Genomic DNA, 25,054 nt, shown 5'->3' with positions numbered 1-25,054 from the left:
GTTTTCTTTCTCCTTTAGTGGTATTTATGTTACAGGAGATAAGGGAACTAATTCCCTATTGCATCTTTAGTGCCTAAAATGATATATAAAAAATGATCAATAAATAGATAAAATGCTTATACAGATTATTAAAAAATAACATTTATTTATTTTTTTCTAGCTTGGATAAGAAGAACAAGAAAGACTCCACCTACAGTGGAGGTAAGGATGCACAAATCATGTAGTTTATACTCATAATGCTAAGTTTTGAGGTTGGAAGGTATCTTACCCAGTATAATGCACATATTACCAACCATGAACACCTACATTCAAGCCCTGGCCCCCACCCACAGGTAGTAACTTATAAACAATTAAACAGTATTGCAGGTGTCTCTCCTCTGTGCCTATTTCTTGCTCTCTATCTTCCCTGTCTCTCATCCTCTATCCAAAAAACAAAAAAGGTGGGAGGGAGGCCTCTGGGAGTGATGGAGTATTGTACAGACACCAAACTCCAGCAGTAATCAAAATGATGATGGTAGTGGTGGTGATAATATTAAATTTCTCAATTGATAAGTTTCATATTCCCAGGGATATATGAAGCCTCAATAGAACACTTCCCAATGTGTTAATTTTACTCTATAGAAAGTAATTTCATTTTTGTAGTAAAGTTAATGTATAGATTATAGAACATAGGATAAGATTTATATGTACATTTTTCTTTTTTGTAAATTTTTTATTTATAATTAATGGAGGGTTAATGGTTTACAGTCAACAGTAAAATATAATAGTTTGTACATGCATAACATTTCCACATAACAATACAACCCCCACTAGGTCCTCCTCAGCCATCATATTTCAGGATCTGGTCTTTTACTTTGGTGCAATACACCAACTCCAGTCCAAGTTCTGCTTAGTGCTTTCCCTTCTGATCTAGTTTTCCAGCTTCTGCCTATGAGTGAGATCATCCCATATTCATCCTTTTGTTTCTGACTTTTCTCACTTAACATGATATCTCCAAGCTCCATCCAAGATAGGGTAAAGAAGGTGAATTCCCCATGAACCTGAGACTTTGGAGCCTCAAGAATAAGAGTCTTTTTGCATAACCATTATGCCATCTACCCCTTTATATGTACTTTTTAATTGTTGGGTTAATGGTTTATAGTAAATACAGTTTTTGATACATGTATAAAATTTCTCAATTTTTTTGCAAAACATCACCTCTCCACAATCATGCACCAGGACCTGAAAGTCCCCCCTTCCTTCCCCACCCCACCTCCAAGTCTTTGACTTTGGTGCAATATACCAAACCCAGTCCAAGTTCTGTTTTGTTTCCCCTTTCTGTTTTTATTTCTCAGCTTCTGTTTATGAATGAGATCATCCTTTGTTCATCCTTCTCTTTCTGGATTATCTCACTTCACATGAGTCCTTCAAGCTCCATCCCAGATGAGGTGAAAAAGATGAATTCATCATTCTTAGTAGCTGAATAGTATTCCACTATGTATATATACCACAACTTTCTTAGCCACTCATCTGTTGTTGGATACCTAGGTTGCTTCCAGGTTTTGGCTATTACCAATTGTGCTGCTATGAATATAGATATACATAGATCTTTTTGAATGGGTGTGTTTGATTTCTTAGGATATATCCCCAGAAGAGGAATTGCCAGGTCATAGAGTAGGTCCATTTTTAACCTTCTGAGAGTTCTGCAGATTTCTTCCCACAAGGGTTAGTACATTCCCACCAGCAGTACAGAAGTGTTCCCATGCCCTACAACCGCTCCAGCATTTGTTCTTACTGTCCTTTCTGATGTACCACATTCTTACAAGAGTGAAGTGGTAGCTTGTTATATTGTCTTTATTTGCATTTTTCTAACAGTCAATGACTTGCAGCAATGTTTCATGTCTGTTGGCCTTTGGGATCTCTTCTTTGGTGAATATTCTGTTCACATCCTCGCTCCACTTTTGGATGTAGTTATTTTGTTGTAGAGGTTGGTGAGCTCTTTATATGTTTTGGTTTTTAGCCTTTTGTCTGATGTATGGCATGTGAAGGTTGTCTTCTATGTGTGAGCAATCTCTTGGTTTGGATGGTGGTTTCTTTTGCTGTGCAGAAGCTTTTCAATTTGATGTAGTCCCATTGGCTTGTATTTGTGTTTGTCTTCTTGCAATTGGACTGGTGTCACTGAAGATGTCTATGGAAAAGAGTTCTGCCAATACTGAAACAAAAATAAGCACACTGACCAGAGGAATAGAATTGAGAGCCCAGAAATAACCCCCCACACCTGTAGACATCTAAGTTTTGACAAGGTGCCCAAAACATTAAATGGAGTAAGGAGAGTCTCTTCAACAGATGGTTTTGGGACAATTGGGTTGAAATGTGCAGAAGAATGAAAAGTGAACCACTACATTTCACCATACATATAAGGAAACTCCAAATGGATCAAGGACTTGGATGTTAGACCAGAAACTATTAAAAATCAGTGTTTTTGTAGACGGCCAGCATTTGTCTTTATGGTTCTCCTTTTTTCCTTGCTTCCTCATTCCGGTTGACATACATATTTCTTTTGTTATTGCAATAGTTATGTATGGTCAAGTGTTGCTGACCCTGCAGCTATTCTTTTGTTCTTTCCTTTCTATATCTCTGCTCTGGCCTATAATTTGTTGATATTTCAGTTTAACTTTCAGAGAAAGGTTCAGAAGAATCTTGTTTCAGAATTCCTGAGAACCATTTCACTGTGTTCTTCAAGAAACTGACATTTATTGAGTGCCTTTTCTGTATCCAATATTACTAGGTTCATTTTATATAGAATTGACTGTCTTAAAATTGATGTTTTGAATGTATAATTCTTCTTTTCTATTACCTTAAATTACAGTGATGGAGTGTATGTTCATGCAGAAAGGTACACACCCCCTCCCTAAACCTCACAATATCACTTTGGGGAATATAGTAGAAAATGGATAAGAAAATTGTGGCATGTTCTTACACAGGGTTTTAGCATCATTCATTAAAAATGAATGAACTGGAACTGCATGTATCAACATGGATAAATCTCAGAAATATTATATTGAACAAAAAGAGCAAGGTGCAGAATGTTTCATACAATATTATACCCTTTCTATAATATTTGAATGCTGGAAAAAATAATGAATTTTCAAGTAAAGATAGTAAGTTCAAAAACATGTTTTCAAGCCTAGTGGGTTTATATTATAGTGTACAAACCTACAAGGTGAAAGAAAATTGAAAAGGTAAAAGCAGCAATGGCTTTGTTGCTGGAAAACAGATGAACGCGTAGCAACAGAAAAAAGCTGAAAAGAATGACTGTTAATTTGACAGAGGAGAAAACCCAGATTTAACCCAGTTTAAGCTGTCTGGAATCCTCAGAATCCCAGAATGCTCAGCAATTGGCAGGAACCTCTACAAATATTATCAAAGCTGCGGTGCTAAAAGTCTTGCAGACCTGCCTTACCAGCGTCATGAATAATGAAAAAGACTGATCAAAGTGACATAATAAATGTAACAACATGTGATCCTAGAATGAGGGAAAACTTTGCTATAAAGGGCAATGGGCAGTATTGGGATAATGGTGAAGTGTGGATATGAACCACTTACTAATAACATTGTACAGTCTCCTGGACAAAAAAGAAAATAATGCTGTTAACTTCCCATTCTGAGAGTATACGATCAGGCAACTGCTTTATCTCTACCAGCTGAAACTGGGAAGCTTATCCATGGGGAAAGGAAGGCAGTACAGTATTTGCAGAGCTGTTTCCGTCCTTCCTTCTTTTCTTTCTTTTTTCACTTATTTTTCCTTTACTGGGGGAGCTAATGGTTTACAGTCAGCAGTAAAATACAGTGGTTAGTATATGTGTAGCATTTCTCAGTTTTCCACAGAACATTCTAATTCCCCACCTAGGTCCTCCTAGGTGCCATCATATGCCAGGACCTGAAAACACACACAGAGAGAGAGAGAGACAGAGAGACAGTCCTTTACTTTGGTGCATTACACCATGCAGAACAGTTTTCAGGACAAATTTGAGGGGAAAGGCTTCATTCTGAAAGCAGATTAAATAAATGCATAATACTGAAAATGAGACCTTCAGAACTTTTTCCTTGCTCAGAATTCAGAACAATACATTTGGCCTATGTGCATCAGACAGGGTATTAAAAGATATATCTCAGAGTATTAAAAAAAAAAAAAGACCTAAATTTCTACTAGATTATAGGTGGAGTAAATTAACAAGCCATAGCTATGGAACAAAGCTTCCAGACTCCTGAGGAAAGACAGAGGCCCGACAAATAGAAAAACAAAAACTTGAATGAGTCTATTTAAAATTTTAAAATAATAACTATTCTCAGAGATAATAAAACATGTTGCAGTCATGAAAGAAAAATAATGCTATGTAAGAAAAGGGAAATTCAATAAGCAAAGAGTTCTTGGAAAAATAAAAATATAATAGACTTAAAATATTAACAGAAGGGAGCGGGGGTAGATAGCATAATGGTTATGCAAAGAGACTCTCATGCCTGAGGCTCCAAAGTCCCAAGTACAATCCCCCATACCACCATAAGCCAGAGCTGAGCAGTGAACTGGTTAAAAAAATAAAAAATAAAAAAATAAAAGTTGGAAGTAGGGCACGTGGCTCGAAGTACAAGGACCGGTGTAAAGATCCTGGTTCGAGCCCCCAGTTCCCTACCTACAGGGGAGTTGCTTCACAAGCCGTGAAGCAGATCTGTAGGTGTCTGTCTTTCTCTCCCCCTCTCTGTCTTCCCCTCCTCTCTCCATTTCTCTCTGTCCTATCCAATAACAACAACATCAATAACAACAATAATAACTACAACAATAAAACAACAAGGGCAACAAAAGGGAATAAGTAAATAAATAAATATAAAAATATTTTTAAAAAAGAAAAAAGAAAGAAATATTAACAGAAGGATTAGTGCTATCTGCAGAAATAATTTCCCACAAAATAGAATAGAAAGAAAGAGATGGAAAACAGAAGGGAAAGTTACTGAACTAGTAACACTGGAAACTGTAAGATAACTGAGTGACTCGGTCAACCAAGAGACCTAACATCTAAGGACTGGGCAGTGGCATGCCTGATTGAGTGCACATGTTGCAGTGTGCAAGGACCCGAGTTTAAGCCCCCAGTCCCTACCTGTAGGAGGAACCTTCATAAGTTTTAAAGCAGTGCTATGGGTGTCTCTGTCTCTCTTTTTCTGTATCTTCCCAATCCCTCTTGATTTCTGGCTGTCTATCAAATAAATAAAGTTAATAAAAATTGACAAACAATGTCATGTTCTAAGGTGAAACAAAGCAAAATTTTAAAAAATTAACATCTATGTTACAAATTAAGCAAAATATATAAAACAATTGCTGAACTACTGAGGAGATTATCAACAGCAACACAATTATAGTAGGGGACTATAGCATCCCACTCTCTCAAATAGATAGATTGATGGGGCAGAAAATTAATTTAAAAATGAGAGAAGTCAAAGAAGAGATGCAGATAAAGCAGTACTAAGAGGGAAGTTCATAGCCATACAGGCACCCATCTGGAAACAAGAAAAAATCTCAAATAAGCAACCTGGGGAGTTGGGCGGTAGCGCAGCGGGTTAAGCGCAGGTGGCGCAAAGCGCAAGGACCGGCTAAGGATCCCGGTTCGAGCCCCTGGCTCCCCACCTGCAGGGGAGTCGCTTCACAGGTGGTGAAGCAGGTCCGCAGGTGTCTCTTTCTCTCCCCCTCTCTGTCTTCCCCTCCTCTTTCCATTTCTCTCTGTCCTACCCAACAATGACATCAATAATAACTACAACAATAAAATAACTAGGGCAACAAAAGTGAATAAATAAATAAATAAATAAATAAATAAAAATAATAAGCAACCTGACTTCACACTTGAAATATTTAGAAAAAGAAAGGAAACCTTTAGCAAGCAGAAGGCACAAAATAATAAAAATTAGAGCAGAAATAAATAACATTGAAAACAAACAAAATTAGTACAAAACATTAAAGAAACTAAGATCTTTGGGTAGGGTAAACAGAATCAATAAGTCCTTGGCCAGGTAGGAATGCAAATTGGTGCAGTCCCTTTTGGAGACTGTATGGAGAGTCCTTAAGCAAATAAAAAAATCCAAAGGACACAAAAACACTAATTCAAAGGGACATATTCCTACCTATGTCCATAGCTGCATTATTCACAATAGCCAAAGAATGGAAGTAGCCTAAATGCCCATCTGCAGATAACTGGGACATATACTTCATGGAATACTACTCTGCAGTCATAGAAGATGGTATTCTGTCCTTTGGGACAAAATGCATGGGACTAGAGGTGATTATGGTCAGTGAAATAAATGAAGAGATGAAAGACCAGATGGTTTCATTGATATGTGGATTCTAGAGATATACATGGACTTGAAAAAAACAACAACATGGTGGGTATCTTTGGGAAGTGGAAAAATAAGGACAGAACTTTAGTGGTAAATGTTTTATCAACTATAAACTGTAATCTGACAATTTTGTAACTACTGTTAATCACATAAAAATAAAATAGTAAATTAAAGGAAGGTTCACATAAATTGTATAGAAAACAAAAGAGAAGGGATCACAACAGATACTATAGAAATCCAAACTATCCTGTGAGACTTCTATAAACAATTATTTGTCACCAAACTAGAGAAGTTCAAAGGGGTGGATTAGTTCTTAGGAGCACACAGATTCCTAAGACTGAGTCAGGAGGAAATGGAAGACATGAATTGATAATCACAATGAAGGAAATTGAGATGTTATCAAAATCTTCTCCAATGATAAACTCCAAGCCCAGATGACTTTACAAATGAATTCATCAACTAGAATAGAGAAAGTCATTGTTTCTGAGAAGGGGGAATTGTTATTTTTCATAATAAATTTTTTAGAACAACATGGCCCTACAAACTATGCACAGACATAGCTTCAATTAAAAAAAAAATCTAAAAAGCACACAACGGTATAAGACGAAGGGTAGAAAACATTCTTTTGAGTGATATTTAAACCACCAGAATCTAAGTGTTTTATTCTGTAGCAACTATTTCTTTCTTTTTTTTTTTTTTTTTTTTTGCCTCCAGGGTTATAGCTGGGGCTCGGTGCCTGCACTAAAAATCCACTGCTCCTGGAGGCCATTTTTCCCATTTTGTTGCCTTTGTTGTTGCACTTATTGTAGTTGTTATTGTTATTGTTGTCATAGCTGTTGCTGTTGTTGGATAGGATCGAGAGAGGAGGGGAAGACACTTGCAGACCTGCTTCACTGCTTGTTAAGCAACCCCCTGCAGGTGGGAAGCTGGGGGCTCGAACCAGGATCCTTACGTCGGTCCTTGCGCTTTGTGCCATGTGCGCTTAACCCACTGCGCTATGTAGCAACTATTTAACTCTACCATTTTAGTGTGAAAGCAGTTATAGTCAATATAATTGAATAGCTGTGGTCATGTCTAATAAAAATTTATACAATAGGTGGCATCCCATGCAAATGACTATAAAGAAGGGGAAGAGGGATTTTTGTTGCATGGTGGTGGAAAGGGACTTAAATTGTGGGTGAAAGTGTTCTGCAGAAAACTTTGACAGGGAGATGAGAAATTGTACCCATGTGTCAACAACTTCACTGTAAACCATTACTTCCCCCTCTAAAAGAGTGAAGAAAAAGGTGTCGGTGTTGGGTGGTGGCACACCTGGTTGAGCACACATGTCACAAGGCGCAAGGACCCAGTTTCAACCCCCCGTCCCTACTTGCAGGGGGAAAGCTTTGCAAGTGGTGAAGCAGTGTTGCAGGTGTCTCTCTCCCTCAATATCACCTCCTTCCCTCTCAATTTCTGGCTGTCTCTATCAAATAAAGATTTAAAAAAAGAATGAAGAAAAAGAAAAATAGATAGCAAATGGATCCAAATTTGCTACACCCAGATCTTGGCCAGTGGTTCTCAAAATTGGTATACCTGTAGTTCTGGGTAAAGAAAGACTTAATATGGGATAGATTGGTATGGATAGCTTTGAAGAATAAATTCCATATTCTCTCTCCTCATGTATTTGTATTTCCTAGAAATGATTTGCCAGAGAACTCCTGCACTGCCAGTTCTCCTTTCTGACTTCTTTCAGAATCATCTTTGTCTCCTACTTTTCAAAAGAAAAGCTTACCCCTTGTCCATACTAAGTCTTCCTATGGTGAATTGCCTTGGGGGTTGAAAATCTCCAGGGCATCAACAAAGAGACTGTTGGAGAGTGAATTTCTCCTGAGGGAGAGTCTCTTGAGAGCAAAGTAGAAGAGTTTCAATAAAAATTACTAAAGGGGGAACACACTATTTCATCCAGGCGACAAGCTCATGGCAAGGCTTCCCTTTCTTATAGTTTCCCTGTCTACCTAGAAAGCTAGCTAGCTAGCTGTCCGTTCATCTGTCTTAAAATTAAAATTCCCAAATGACAAAGTTGTCATGGAGATGCATAGTAACACATTTATTTGAATTTAAAAATTAAGCCAGACTTTCTGACAGAGAATAAGTCAGATATGGCTGATTGGGCTTGACAATAAGGACTGGCTTTGCCAATTAAGTTATATAGTACATTTTCCACAGATTGAATAAGCTAAAACTGAAGTTTCAAGATTCTGAAAAATATATATATATACAGTGTGCAATAAACTAAACAATATATCCTTTGCCACTCTGTGTGTATAACTTAAATGTAAAGGGTGGTGATGCATTTGGTTGAGCGCACATGTTGCAATGCTCAAGGACCCGGGTTCTAGCCCCCATTCCCCACCTGCAGGGGGACAGCTTTGCAAGTGGTGAAGCAGGGCTGCAGGTGTCTCTCTGTTTCTTTCCCTCCCTTTCTTCCCCTTCCTCTCGATTTCTGGCTGTCTATCCAATAAATAAGTAAAGATAAAAAATAATTCAAAGAGTATAGGATGCTATATAGTTTTTTGCAACTTAAGAGATGTGTGCAGATTTTTAGAAAACCAGTGCTGCTTTTGTACAAAGTGCAAGGACCGGCGTAAGGATTGCGGTTTGAGCCCCTGGCCCCCCACCTTCAGGGGGGGTCGCTTCACAAGCAGTGAAGCAGGTCTTTCTCTTCCCTTTTCTGTCTCCCCCTCCTCTCTTGATTTCTCTTTGTCCTATCCAGCAACAGCAATAATAATAGCAACAACAACAATAAAATAAGGGCAACGAAAGGGAAAATAAAACAAAAAAAAAGTCTCCAGGAGCACCAGGCCCCAGCCATAACCCTGGAGGCAAAAAAAAAAAAAAAAAAAAGAATAAACATGCATGAAATTTAAAATTGTTATCACTTCTATAGAAGAAAATGGAATGGAGGGATCACAGAGGGCTTAGACCATGTATGTGGTGTATTTATTTAATTTAATTAATTAATTTATTTATTTATTGCCTCTAGAACTTCCCTGAGACTCTGCACCTACACAATTTCACCCCTCCCAGTACTTTTTTTTAATTGGGAAATTAATGAATTATGGTACAGTGATTGACACCTGTGTAAAATTTCTTGATAGGTGTCTGCAAACGACTCTTACTCCCAACTTAGGTCCTTTTCCACCATCGTGCACCAGGAACTCAAAGCCCCTCCCCCTCCTTTTTCCTCAAAGTCCTTTGCTTTGGTGCAGACTCTCCTTTTTTTCTAGAGATGAAAGACAGAGGAAGGTATAGACATAGACATTGACATAGACATTGACATTGGCATAGACATTGACATAGACATTGACATGGTGGGGGAAGGAGAGACACCACATTGCCTCACTGCGCATGAAGCTTCCTCTGCTTGGTTGCTCATGTGTGATAGCTAGGGACTGAAATCCAGGTCCTCTCACACAGTAAAATGTGCACTCTACCAACTGAGCTATCTCCCAGCTCCTATGATGTTTTAAGTTGGAAACAAAATACTTGAAATTCTCAAATACTAAAAAGTACTTATGGAACTATGACAATGGGTATAAGAAACAGTGTGGCTTAGTTTTTGAAATTCCTTTTGAAAGCCTTAGTCATTATATAGTTGTAATATTCATTCAGCTACTTATCAAGCACCTGGTATATGCTTAAAAGCTAATATAATTTCTGTGTAGCTTTTTTTAAAATATGCTACCCAGGACTTATTAACTTTGTTCAACCATGTTTAGATTCTGTTTTAAGTATAATTCTTCTCTGTGAAACTGAATTATTCTTTTTCTGTAAGGTTGCAAGGAAGATTCATTTACATATTGCCTTCAGAAATTGGATCTTATCACAGATTTACAAATTTACACACCAGCATTAAGTCTTCAGTTATAAAGTCATTCAAGGAACTTTGATTTTCAGAATGGAAAAAGATATATCCTGAGCTTGATTAATGTCCTGTTATTTATCTAGCTACTAGTTTTCTACCTCTTCAGAGGAGATGTGACTGACTGGGTTTACCACCATCTGCAATAAAAGGCACCTGTTGGGCAGAGGCAGTCACTGCCCTCTCTTACGCCTAACCCATCTATGCCTCCTTTTACAAGGCAAAGACATAGGTGTCACGCCATTCTGTAGTGCCTGAAGCTTTGCACTTTGTATCTGTCATGCTCGTGGTTAGGCACTTCTGTGACTCTCAGACTAAGCATATTCAATACCCTGACTTTACATTTTTCTTTCTTTTTTGGCAGAGGGTAAAAGACAGACACACAGAGAGAGAGAATGAAAGGCACCTGCAGCACTGCTCTACCATTTCTGAAGCTTCTCTCCCTGGGGCTTGAACCCTCACCCTCAGACATGGTAGTAACATGTCTCTGCTGGCTGAGCCATCACTTCACCCCTATAGTAATAAATTCTAAAATAAAAATAGTGGGACTGAGAGGTGGTGCCTGTGTTACCCAGGTTCTAACCCTCAGGCCTCACCTGCAAGAGGAAAGCTGCTCAAATGGTGAAGCAGGGCTCTCTAGCTCTCTCCCTCTCTATCTTATTTCCTTCCCTCCTGAATTCCCCCTGTGTCTATCCAATAAATAAATAAAGTATTAAATATATCAATAAAAATAATAAATTGCTCAAAACTCCACAGCTGCCTACACAGCTCTTAATTGTTTCTAAGTAGTAGTTTTACTTATTTCTCAAGAGAAAGAGATGGGAATACAAAGAAATGTAGAGAGAGAGAAAGAGAGCGAGCGAGAGAGAGAGAGAGAGAGAGAGAGAAGGAGAGAGAATTCAAGCTAGAGTATCACCCTGGCATGTGCAATGCCAAGGATCATACCCGGGATCACATGCTTCTAGGTCCAGAATTCTACTGCTAGACTAGCACCCTAACCTCACAGCTCTTAATCTGAGCAAGTTGATATACTCATGCATACACTGGTATGTAGTCGTGATTATGGTGTATCTGTTATAAAGTTTTCATTAACTACCATAATGAATATAGTTACTAGAAATGCAGTATCAGTAACTTGGATTTTTTGTGGGCCTTCTTTGATATTAACTGATAGATCTGAAGAAAAAAAACAAAACTAAGCACTATATCATTCTCCTCTAGAAAAAAAAATGTGGTAAAAATGAAAATAGTGACCTAGGAGGTGGTAAACACAGCGCTGGATTCTCAGGCATGACATTCAGAATTCAATTCCTGGCATTGTATATACCAAAGTAGTTCTCTCTCTCTCCATCTCTCTCTCCCGCCCCCCCTCCCTCCCTCCCTTCATCCCTTCCCTTTCTCTCATAATGAATAAATAAAGTTTTTATTGATTTAATGATTGACAAAATTGTAGCATAAGAGGGGTACAATTACATACAGTTCCCACCAGCAGTGTTCCGTTTCCCATACGCTCCATTGAAACTCTTCCTATTCTTTATCCTTCTGGGAGTATGGACCAAAGATCTTTCTGGGGTGCAGAAAGTGGAAGATCTGGCTTCTGTAATTGCTTATCTGCTAGGCATGGATGTTGACAGGTCTATCCATACCCCCAGCCTGTTTCTATCTTTCCCTAGTGGGGTAGGGTTCTGGGTTAGGTGGTGTTACAGGACTCACTGGTGAGGTCGTGTGCCCAGGGAAGTCAGGTTGGCAACATGGTAGCATCTGCAACTTGGTGGCTGAAAATCAGTAAGATATAAAGCAGAACAAACTGTTAAATAATCAGGAACCTAAAGGTAAGAATATACCAGATGAGATTTGAGGTCTACATATTGGAAGAAACTAGGAAGTCTATTTTAGTTATATTCCAACGGGCTGTGACTTTGCTAATTTTTGCCTGGGCCTGACAGATAACTTGCAGGTGGGCTAAAAATATTATCTGGGAATATGGTGTCAGAGTTGGGATTAGGACTGGAAAACTGGATCAGGGCAGAGAGTAGCTCCCAAATATGGATAAAGTATATAAATGCCATTACCTGTAGACCCCCCCCCCCCCCATCGATCTGATCTGGGGCCCTTGTCTACTCATATTCAGCACAGGAGCCTGTGTAACCTTCTGCATCCCTGTAGGTCCAAGCTCACAGTCCATGGACATAGCTAGGAACATACTAGGCTGCACTCATTTCAGGAGCAGTCTTCCTTGAGTGGCAGAGCATGTTGACCCAGCCTCCCTTCAGAGAGTGGGGCAGTCCCTACCATTGTTGCTCTACATTGAGGGCAAGGTCCTGTAGAGGCCCACAAGAGGGTTGATGATGTTGTTCCTGATGGACATGACCAGTGATGGTGGAGAGAGGGATATGTTAGAAATCTAGGTCCGGGAGTCGGGCTGTAGCGCAGCAGGTTAAGCGCAGGTGGCGCAAAGCACAAGAACCGGCATAAGGATCCCGGTTCGAACCCCGGCTCCCCACCTGCAGGGGAGTCGCTTCACAGACGGTGAAGCGGGTCTGCAGGTGTCTATCTTTCTCTCCTCCTCTCTGTCTTCCCCTCCTCTCTCCATTTCTCTCTGTCCTATCCAACAACGACAACAACAATAATAACTACAACAATAAGACAACAAGGGCAACAAAAGGAAATAAATAAAATAAATATAAAAAAATTTTAAAAAAATTTAAAAAAAAAGAAGAAATCTAGGTCCATCATAATTATGTGGGAATCCCAGGATTCCCTGACTAGAGTCTTGGATGATGGAGTGGCCATCATTAAAGTATGCCAGTCTTGTGCCCTTATTGTGCTTTTGTAGTCCATAAATAAATATTTTTAAATAAATAAAGATACATGAGCATTTTTAACTCCTCAATTCCTTAGCCAATAAGGTTTCATGTTTGTTGTCTATAAGTATTATTGAGTATATAAAGCATGTTTATACTAGTTTGCTTTAAAATCCTTTTATAGTTTTAGAACACTGAGTTTAAGTGGATCTTACTAAAAAGTAATATCAAATATCTAGTAGCCTATATCTCTCAGTCTAAAGGGACTGCTTATTTAATTCCACACAATGTTGAAGTCTGATTTGGGGCTTAGTTTAGTCTTAGCACACTTTGATCTTTACTTAATTTTCAAGGAGCAGAGTATAAAATCATTTTTTAAGTTGTATATAAATAAACTGCTATTATTCATTATGTTTAGATATACTTCTCAGGTTCTTCTCAGAATCCTCATAACTAATAAGCTAGATGCATATTTACAAGTATGTAGAATTAATTCTGAACAGTTAACCTCCTGAGCCATATCATTAGTTACTGAGACAAGGCCCATTTAGATTTCAAAACCAGATTTCTTTTCAGAGTAGAAAAAGTCAAAGGAGTTAAAATGAGGTTAGGTTTTGGAGGTGTTTTTTATCTATACTTTTTCTCAGTTATCTCAACAAAACTATTTCTTGTAATTTTTCTCCTTATTCTTCCCACATTTGAAAAATTATAATTCCCTTCTCAATCTAATTATTTCCAAAAATAAATTGCTGCTGGTCACTTTTATTAAATACAATTGGATTTCTCTAAATTGGTGAAATTATGGTGTTCAGGAAGATTATATTGATTGTATTAGTGATGTACTCTCTAGAATAGCAAGTCATCATTGATTGCCTCTGCTTTTATTTAGGCCTGCCACATCTTACTCTCAAGACTTATTAGGACAGTGATTAAATACTGGACTCATTTATTAAGTACACATTGTTGCTATGGTAGTAAGGAATGAACATTTAATGCATTTTATCTGACATACATATGTTAATTGCATTTCAAATATACTTAATCTCCTTCTCAAACATCACATCCTGGTGTCACTGATACATTTCTTTACCAATACTCTAAAATATGTTTACATTAATGTCTCATCAACACAGCAGGGTTTTACTTTAGTGAATGGTGATACTTTAGTGAATGGTGAAATCAATTTACCAGGTTATAAGTTTTTATTTATTTTTTCCTTTTTCATTAGGCATAAAAAAAAAAAAAAACAGTGGACCAGAAAATACCAGCAAGCATATGAAAGCCCTGTATGCAAAACCTTTTCTATCCTGCCTCACCTCTTTCCCTTTCCCTCTTTCCTTACCACCAGGGTTATCCCTGTGACTCAGTGCCTGTATAATAAACCCATTGCTCCTGCTCCTAACAGCTTTTTATTTTTCCTAATAGAGTTAGAATTTGAGTGGGAAGAGGGAGATATAAAGGAAGAGAGAGGGAGTTGGGCGGTAGCGCAGTGGGTTAAGCACAGGTGGCGCAAAGCACAAGGACTGGTGTAAGGATCCCGGTTCCAACCCCCAGCTCCGCGCCTGCAGGGGAGTTGCTTCACAGACAGTGAAGCAGGTCTGCAGATGTCTGTCTTTCTCTCCCTTTCTCTGTCTTCCCCTCCTCTCTCCATTTCTCTCTGTCCTATCCAACAATGGCGATATCAACAACAACAATAAAACAACAAGGTCAACAACAGGGAATAAATAAGTATTAAAAAAAAAAAAAGGGAGGGAGAGAGAGAGGGAGGCAGAGAGAGGACACTTCTTCAGTACTGCTTCGCTGCTGTGAAGTTTCCCCCCTGCAGGCAGAAACCGAGGACTTGAACCCAGGCCCTAGCTCATGGTAACATGTGTGCTCTACCGGTGCACCACCACACATTCCCCTGCCTAGCTGCAGCAGCCATGATACGTGTGACATTACTGAATCTCTGTCGAGTTGCTTTAGCTTTCTGCTTTGACAGGTAGCATGAAGTGCCTCTGGGGAACCACCCTGGAAATGTGTTAGCAAACCAGGCAACCCTTAACCTGTGGGGGACTGGAGCTAATGGATAAATGTGCCCTTTCTGTCCCTTGAGCTAACAGTTCAAGCACATTCAAACAGTTGAGACATATTCAATGAGAGAGTCTGTAGGAGAATCCCAAGGCCCAGAGCACTGAACTGTTCCATGGCTTACATTCCTTCCCAGTTTCACTCCCCATAGCCCAGTATCTTGCTGTAGTATTTTTAAAATATTTAATCTAGTGTTTAAGTTATAAGAAAAAAATACTAAAAAACAAACATTGGGTTGTTGGAAAAGTCATGACACATTTTTGCATAGAAAAGCATAGACAATATGTCATGACTTTTCCAATAGCCCAATATAACTATAGAACCAGGGAGATGCTCAAGTGTCTCAAAGAGACATGTGACCAGATTTGTGTGGCTAGGGACACAGGTTCAGTTACTACCACCATCATAAGACAGAGCTGATGGTACTCCTGTCTCTCTCAAATTAAGTAAATAAATAGATCTTTTTTTTACATTTATTTATTTTCCCTTTTGTTGCCCTTGTTGTTTATCGTTGTTGTTGTTATTGCTGTCATCGTTGTTGGATAGGACAGAGAGAAATGGAGAGAGGAGGGGAAGACAGAGAGGGGGAGAGAAAGACAGACACCTGCAGACCTGCTTCACCGCCTGTGAAGCGACTCCCCTGCAGGTGGGGAGCCGGGGGCTCGAACCGGGATCCTTATGCCGATCTTTGTGCTTTGCGCCACCTGCGCTTAACCCGCTGAGCTACGCCCGCCCGACTCCCCATAAATAGATCTTTAAAAATAAATATAACAACTTGTTAATTGGTGAACAATGTAAAAATGTAAATTGTGAAGACAAAATGTTGTGAGAGAATGCAAAAAAAGAGTTTCTTTTTTTTATTATCTTTATTTTTTGGATAGAGACAGCCAGAAATAGAGAGGGTAGGGGAGATAAAGAGAGACACCTGTAGCCCTGCTTCACCACTTGCGAAGCTTTCCCTCTGCAGGTGGGGACCGGAGTCTCAAACCCAGGACCTTGAGCACTGTAACATGTGCGTTTAACCATGTGCACCACCACCTGGTCCCCACGTAGAGTTTGTCTATAAATCTAAAGCCCTCTTCTCTTCTCTTCTCTTCTCTTCTCTTCTCTTCTCTTCTCTTCTCTTCTCTTCTCTTCTCTTCTCTTCTCTCTTTGTCTTTGGGTGGTTCAGGATTTGAACTTCGGGGCCTCCGCATAAGTCTTTTTGCAAAACCATTAGGATATTTTACCCGCAGTAGAGCTTTTCTATACATATTGGTTATTAAGAAGACAGTAACAAAAATAAAATGTATGAAAGCATCAGGTATAAGATGTTTTATGAAGGCCTGGGTAGTGGCGCACCTCACTGAGCACACGTTATAGTGCCTAAGGACCCAGTTTCATGTCTCCAGTCGCCACCTGCAGAGGGAAAGCTTCACAAGTGGTGAAGCAGGCCTGCAGGTGTTTCTGTTTCTCTCCCTCTCGATCTCCTTCTCCCCTCTGGACTTCTCCCCTCCTCTCTCCATCTATACAATAAATAAAGATAATAAAAAAAATTTAAAGAGATTTTTCTATGATAACCACGAAGCGAAAACCTACAGTAGTCATCTTAGATAATTTTACAGCCTAGCAGCCATGGTAGTAAGTGCACATTATAAAACAATACTACAGATTGATGTGTTGTACACAATGTGTCTCAAAAACCTATGCCTCCAATTAGATTATTAGCTTAGAAATTTGATTATACTGAACTAGCCATAGTGCAGTGACTCCATTTCTGAAGAAGGTGTTTTGTTTGTTTTCCTTAAAATTTTATCAGAAACCCGGGTATTTTGCTAAATTTAATCTGTTACTTAAAAAGTCATGTGGTGGGAGTCAGGTGGTAGCGCAGCGGGTTAAGCGCACCCTGGTGCAAAGCACAAGGACCAGCAGAAGGATCCTGGTTCAAGCCCCCGGGCTCCCCACCTGCAGGGGAGTTGCTTCACTAGTGGTGAAGCAGGTCTGCAGGTGTCTCTCTCTTCCCCTCTCTGTCTTCCCCTCCTCTCTCCATCTTGCTCTGTTCTATCCAACAACAACGATATCGGTAATAATTACACCAATAAAACAAGGGCAACAAAAGGGAATAAATAAATAAATATTTTAAAAAGTTTTAAGAGTCATGCGGTTTTCATTTATTTTTATTTGACATAATAATTTGGATTAAAAAGCTGATTTAAGACTGCTAGGTAAAAGTTTCTGTCTCCAAATGTTATTATCTCTGATAATCTATCTTTTTTTTTTTAATTTGTGTTATTGTTGGATAGAGACAGAAGAGGGGGAGAGACAGAGAGACCCCTGAAGCTCTACTTCCCCACTCATGAAGCTTTCTTCCTGCAGGTGGGGACTAAGGGCTTGAACCCAGGTTCTTGTGCAGTGTAGTGTGTGTGTGTGTGTGTGTGTGTGTGTGTGTGTGCCTAACGAGATGTGCCACTTACCTGGTTGATAATCTATCTGTAATGAGAATTGCTGAACTTTTGTTTGTCGTATCTTTGAAACAAGTGAATCCCCATACAATAATGCTATACGCATTTTTTCTTTATTCTAAGCGAATCTTGATTTATTCCTTTAATTAAATACCCATATCATAATTCACTTCCTTTCAGCATCCATTATTTGAGAAGTTTCCAGATTTACTCTTAAAACATGGTTCAAAGAAGCCAGAGAAATAGCCTTGTCATGCACTTAAAGAAGGTTCAGATCCAAGCACAACAAATGGAGAAAGATACATATTTCTCTATCTATTGGTTGTAGAAGTTGACCTGGACCAGTGAAATGCCATTAATATAAGATCCTAACAATGCAGACATAACAAAAACCAACCTTGGGCTGGGGAGATAACACAATGGCTATGCAAAAAAAGACTTTCATGCCTGAGGCTCTAAGGTCCAGGTGCAATCCCCAGCACCACCATAAACCAGAGCTGAGCAGTGATCTGGTTTGTCTCTGTGTATCTTTCTCTGTCTCTCATAAAAATAAATAAAATATTTTTTAAAAACCACACACACGGGAGTCAGGCGGTAGCGCAGCAGGTTAAGCGCACGTGGCGCAAAGCACAAGGACCAGCTAAGGATCTTGGTTCCAGCCCCCAGCTCCCCACCTGCAGGGGAGTTGCTTCACAGGCGGGGAAGCAGGTCTATAGGTGTCTATCTTTCGCTCCCCCTCTCTGTCTTCCCCTCCTCTCTCGATTTTCTTTCTGTTCTATCCAACAACGACATCAGTAACAACAAGAATAATAACTACAACAATAAAACAACGAGGGCAACAAAAGGAAATAAATATTTAAAAATTAAATATTAAAAAATATTCCCTTTTGTTGCCCTTGTTGTAGTTATTATTGTTGTTGATGTCATTGTTGGATAGGACAAAGAGAAATGGAGAGAGGAGGGGAAGACAGAGGGAGAGAGAAGGATAGACACCTGCAGACCTGCTTCACCGCTTGGGAAGCAACTCCCCTGCAGGTGTGGAGCTGGGGCTCGAACCGGGATCTTTACGCCGGTCCTTGCGCTTTGTGCCAGGTGCGCTTAACACTGTGCTACTGCCCGAATCCCATAAATAAATGTTTTTTAAAAAATCTTAAAAATGAAAAGCACACACACACACAAATAAAGAAAAAAAATGGCTGTTATTGTATTCATGTTTGGAGTTCTTGATATTAACAATAAAGTAAAAGGTTAAATAATTGTAATGACAATATTATGTTGCACTGTATTATGTATCACATTGCACATTTTATATGTAACACATAAAATGCATCGTATTGAGAATCGGGCGGTAGCGCATCGGGTTAGGCGCACGTGGAGCAAAGACCGGCGTTAGGACCCAGGTTCGAGCCTCAGGCTCTTCACCTGCAGGCGGTGAAGCAGGTCTGCAGGTGTCTATCTTTCACTTCCCCTCTCTGTCTTCCCCTCTTCTCTCCATTTCTCTCTGTCCTGGCCAACAAGGATGACATCAGTAACAACAACGATAACTATAAAAACAATGAAAAACAACAAGGACAACAAAAGGGAAAATAAATTTTTTTTTTTTTAAATTTTTTATTTAAGAAAGGATTAGTGAACAAAAGCATAAGGTAGGAGGGGTACAACTCCACACAATTCCCAACACCCAATCCCCATAACCCACCCCCTCCCCTGATAGCTTTCCCATTCTCTATCCCTCTGGGAGCATGGACCCAGGGTCGTTGAGGGATGCAGAAGGTAGAAGGTCTGGCTTCTGTAATTGCTTCCCCGCTGAACATGGGCGTTGACTGGTCGGTCCATACCCCCAGTCTGCCTCTCTCTTTCCCTAGTAGGGTGTGACTCTGGGGAAGCTGAGCTCCAGGACACATTGGTGGGGTCTTCAATCCAGGGAAGCCTGGCCAGCATCCTGGTGGCATCTGGAACCTGGTGATTGAAAACAGAGTTAACATATGAAGCCAAACAATTTGTTGAGCAATCATGGATCCCAAGCTTGGAATAGTGGAGAGGAAGTGTTAGGGAGGTACTCACTGCAAACTCTAGTGTAGTCCTGCTTTCAGGTATATATTTTGCAGTAGTTTATGGATACGTGTGCACATAAGCTCTCTCTCACAGAAACTGGTGTATATCTAGGTTATGGGACTTTGTTAGAAAGTGAACTACCTGAGATGAAATTGGAGTGTACTATTAAAGGAAAGGTCTCACCCGAGTAATGAAGCTGAAGGGTTGTCATTCCACACGTGAAGTCTCTGGATACATTCTGAGGTGAAGCATGTTGAGGTAGCAATCGTTGCTTTGGTTAGGTTGTGATCGGCAGATGCAATGTTATTTGGTTTGGATTGGGAGATGCATACGGGAAAGTGGGCCCTATCCAAGGGTTCCAGGACTGAGGGAAGTAGGGGCTCTATAGTGAAGATGTGAGGTTCCTGCTGTCTTAGGGTTCAAAAAGACACTCAATAGTTAATATTATCATCACATTATTTGTTAATTGGGTTAACTTTGAAAAGTCCCTTTGTTATGGTTTGCTGGACACTACTCAGTATCTTGTATATAGCTGTGCTATTGGAAGCTTCTAATCTACTTGGTCTAGGCTTTTGAGAGAGTCCGCATATCAAATACATAGCCTATATATTAAAAAGATTCAGTTTGTCTTTTGAGAAACTTTGAGACATACAATTGATTTCCCCCTCTCATATTAATTAGCTACTGATTTATATGTCTACATTTTGCTAGGAGTGTACATAAACACCATTCCCACCACCAAAGGACTGTGACCCATCCCTCCCGCCCACTCCCACCCCCCACTGGCCCAGGAAGCTACATGCCTACCCCTCACCACTGGGTTTTTACTTTGGTGCCCTACTTACAATTTGATCAGGTCCTGCTTTTAGTTTCCCTTTCAGATCTTCTTAGTCAGCTTCTATTGATGAGTGGGATCATCCCATACTCATCTTTATCTTTCTGACTTAGTTCACTTAACATAATTCCTTCTAGCTCTGTCCAAGATGGGTCAGAGAAGGTGGGTTCATTGTTCTTGATAGCTGCAATAAATATTTTTTAAATGCATAGTATCTTATGTAATATATAATTGTATGTAACAGATTGTATACTATATTAATATTATACTATGCAGATGAGATGTATCACACCAGAGATATGTAACATACTGTATAGGATATAGTATACTGTATGTACAATATGTATTATACTAGTGAAGTATATTATATTACACTACAGAACAAAATGAAGTTCTGTGGCAGGTTCTGTCATCTTCCAAACCATTCCTAGCTTTCCCGTAATTATCTGTATTGACATCTGTTTGATGAGGATTAGTACACAGCAATTGCCTCTCCCATAAAATTAGACTAATTGAGTGATCTTTGGCCACCAAATTCTATGACAGTTAATCATAAAAGCATCTCCTTCATGTGTGGTTGTTGAAAATAACTTCACTAATAGATCGTCTTTTGAATTGTTTCCAAATGTTAATTATCAGATGGATATTTATGCCTGGAAATTTACATTGCATAATAATTTTAATACAATAATTATTTTTAAAATGTCATGGTATGTTATCATACCAAGTGATATTTGTTAACAAGATTTATTTGTGTATTGGAGAAATATTTGTATATCACAAGTCTATTGAGTTACTAAGTGTAAGTCAATACATGGCATGAATTCACCTACAAAAACAACATAAGTTGCATCCCAGTTTATGTGTTTGTAAATATTTGCAAATAAATTATGGTAGCTGATAAACATGTCAGCTTACGCTGTAATAACAGTTGAATTCAGCTTTTGTTCAAAGTTTATGTGTAAATTAGACTGTGTTTTCCTCTTTAGCTTTTCTGTATCCATCCCCTGTCAGATGCATTATGTGCAAATATCTTCTCCCAGTTTCTAGGTTGCCTTTTTATCCTTGTGGAATTTTCTTTTGATCTGTAGAAACTTTTTAATATGATATACTCCATTTATTTATTCTTCCTCTAGTTTCACTTGTCCATAGGGTTGACTCAGTCTCCAAAAAAACACCTTTGATGTTAAGGTCCTAAAGTTTTTCTTTAAATATTTCAATCTCTTTTATGAAGCATTCCTTGATTTCCTTTATCATTTTGTATCCATTACTCTTTAGCTTGCTTCTGTATGCTGGGTTTGTGATTGCTATGAATATCCTGGTGATGTATTTCTGAAGTTCTTTTTCTTAAAATTCCTCTAGCTCTGCTCTTTTATGAATTTGCACAGTGGGTTGACTTTTTGAAAGAGTTTCACTGAAAGACATTTTGATGGCCATATTCCTAAAATTGCATGTTTAGCTTGAGTTACTGGCCAACAGGTGGTAGTGTGGTTGTAGCTCTGGGTTTCTCCTTTGTTTGTCAAGTGGGGGGGGGGGGCGGGGCGGTGTTCTTCTTCTAGCATTTGCCCTTCTTCCGTAGCCAGTCAACAGCGTCAGGTTGAGCCTGATGTAAAGTTTCGAGACCTCCTTTGAATCTGGAGAGGTGGCAGTAGTTGACTATGTGGGTCATAGTCTGTCTGTAGCCGCAGGGGCAGTTCAGGTCGTCTCTGGCTCCCCAGCGATGGAACATAGCGGCGCACCGGCCATGGCCTGTTCGATAGCGATTGAGGAGGGCCCAATCATAACGTGCTAGGTCAAAGCAGGGTTGACGCTTGCAGGGGTCTGTGATGAGGTGTTTGTTCTTTACCTCAGCTGACTGCCAACTCTGTTTCCAAGAGTCTGGAACAGAGAAGTTCCGTGTAGGCGTAGGGGACCAGATTGGGTGATGAGACGTCAAGCGTTGGACAGGGTGGGCGAAGATATCCGCGTATATTGGCAGGTCCGGTCGAGCGTAGACGTGGGAAATGAACTTAGATGATGCCGCATCCCGACGAATATCTGGCGGGGCGATGTTGCTAAGAACTGGCAGCCATGGAACCGGGGTGGAACAGATGGTTCCAGAAATTATCCTCATGGAGGAATATAATTTGGAATCGACCAAGTGGACATGGGGGCTACGGAACCATACTGGGGCACAGTATTCTGCAGTGGAATAGCATAATGCCAGAGATGATGATCGTAGTGTGGAAGCGCTCGTGCTCCATGAGGAGCTGGCCAGTCTTGCAATGATGTGATTCCTCGCGCCCACCTTTGCTGCGGTTTTTATGAGATGTTCGTGAAATGGCCCTCTCAACTTACATTGAAAATGGATTCCAGAAGAATTTAAAGACGGGTGCTGTCTTTGTTGATCTCACAGCAGCCTATGACACCGTTTGGCACCGTGGTCTCCTAGTCTCAAGATGCCTGCCTCCATGGGTGGCCAACACTATAACGTTTCTTCTCCAAAACAGAAAATTCCGGGTACATCTGGGTGACAAGTCTAGCAGATGGAGACTTGTCTCAAGTGGCCTCCCCCAGGGCTCTGTTCTGGCTCCTACTCTATTTAATATTTACATCAATGACCTCCCAGAAACTTCTTCAAGGAAGTTCATCTACACCAATGACATCTGCTGTGCAACTCAGGCATCCAAGTTCGACATCCTTGAGGAAACACTCACGAAAGACATGTCTCTGATATCTGATTACTGTAAAAAATGGCGACTAATCCCTAGCACTGCAAAAATGGTATCATCTGTTTTCCATCTACACCATGCCTCGGCCTCGCGTGAGCTTAATCTGCAGTTTGGCGATACAAGAATCCGGCATGAAGCCCAGCCAGTCTTTCTTGGCGTTACTCTCGGGGCGGTGTTAAAGCAATGCAGCACCAGTATTCAGCCTGGTTCTGCTGTAATTATACTTGGGATGTACAAGGTCTAGCTAGAAGGTCCCCAATCTCAGCTCACCCTTTCCAGACTCTCCGGTGCAAGCTTGGACACCTCAGTGTGTTCACCAGGCTTGTCATGCCCCAAGCCTGGACTACTGTAGCTCATTTCACTCAACTGCTCTCCCCTGGAGGAAGATGGACCAAGTCAGACTTTCTCTTTATGACTTTGTAACTCAGTTTATTTGGCTTTTCTGAATACCACAAAAGTGAATCATTGTGAGTGTGTTAGTACTTTGGTTCCCCTGTGACCAGATCTTAAATGTTTATAGTCCCTCTTCCTTCTAGAATCTGGTTGAGTTAGGGAACTTCAGTCTTCAGATAGCTGTTTGATTCTAACTCCACCTTTGGAATCCTAATTTAGACATTTTGAAATCTGAACTGTCAGGTATTCTTAGGAAAAAAAAAAAATCCACATGGGAACATTTGTAAAACTGTCATAATGAAAAAATATCTGAATCTAAAAAGAAAGAGCTGCGTGGTCCAGGAGGTAGCACAGTGGCTAAAGCACTAGACTCTCAAGCATGAGGTCCTGAGTTCAATCCCCGGCAGCACATGTACCAAAGTGATGTCTGGGTCTTTTCTCTCTCACCTATCTTTCGCATTAATAAATAGAATCTTAAAAAAAAAAAAAGGAAAGAAAGACCTATTCATAGGTGTATATATAGATAGATAGATAGATAGATATAATGGTTTACAGTAAACACCATTGCAGATATGTGTAAAATTTCTCAGTTTTCTACAAAACACTCGAACTCCCAGTTTATGTCTTCCTCCACCACCCTACACCAGGACCTAAAAGCCCAACACCCCCCACCAGTCCCTTACTTTGGTGCAATACACCAAACCCAGGTCAAGTTCTACTTTGTGTTTCACCTTCATGCTCTTTTTTTTTTAAGTGATTTAATAATGATTTACAAAACTGCAAGATAATAGGGATATAATTCTATACAGTTCCCACCACCAGAGTTCTGTGTCCCTTCCCCTCCACTGGAAACTGCAGTGTTCTCCCAAGGTCAACAATACAGACTGATTCTATGATTATCTGTCTATATCTGTTTATGCATATTTTTCCAACTTTTTTTTTAATGATCCTGCCTTTACTTCCTTCACTCATTCACCCGTAACTTATTACTACTTTTGGGCATCTTTCTGTTTTTCTTCTTCTCTCAGATAAGAGGAATAGTGCCTGGCTTCCTGTAGTATTTTCCAGATTCACTTCCCTTTCATTGCTGGTGTAAAAACGAGATTCCTGATGACAAACCTTCAAGTCCTTGTGGAATGGGGGTACTGAGCCCTCTGGTTTACTTCCCCTATCATTTACTTCTCTGGGAGTATAGACCAATATTCCTTTTGGGGTGTAGAAGGTGGGAGTTCTGGCTTCTGTAATTATTTCTCTGCTGGACATGAGTGTTGGCAGGTTGATCCATAACACCAACCTGTTTCTATCTTTCTTTAGTGGGGCAGGGCTCTGGGAAGGTGAATTTCCAGGAAGCACTGGTGAGGTCATCTGTCAAGAGAAATCAGGATGGAGTCATAGTAGCATCTGCAGTTTGGTAGCTGAAAGGCAGAAAGATGGAAAGCAGGACAAAATGTTTAATAAATGGGAACCAAAAGGCAGGGATAGAG

The 25,054-nt window shown here is 39.8% G+C and overlaps 1 protein-coding gene across 4 annotated transcripts in view; it reads left to right on the top strand.

The window, feature by feature from the left end:
- Positions 1–25,054, top strand: part of NDUFAF2 (NADH:ubiquinone oxidoreductase complex assembly factor 2) — a 445,591-nt gene that overhangs the window by 133,062 nt on the left and 287,475 nt on the right. For all 4 annotated transcript variants that reach the window (XM_060191304.1, XM_060191305.1, XM_060191306.1 and 1 more), the window contains one exon: positions 161–201. In XM_060191304.1, the coding sequence (XP_060047287.1) occupies positions 161–201 (41 nt within the window). The remainder of the gene's footprint in view (positions 1–160; positions 202–25,054) is intronic.

Source organism: Erinaceus europaeus, chromosome 5 (assembly GCF_950295315.1).
Source record: "Erinaceus europaeus chromosome 5, mEriEur2.1, whole genome shotgun sequence".
Taxonomy (NCBI): domain Eukaryota; kingdom Metazoa; phylum Chordata; class Mammalia; order Eulipotyphla; family Erinaceidae; genus Erinaceus; species Erinaceus europaeus.
The sequence above is the reverse complement of the archived record's forward strand: the minus strand, read 5'-3'. Positions and strand labels throughout refer to the sequence as shown.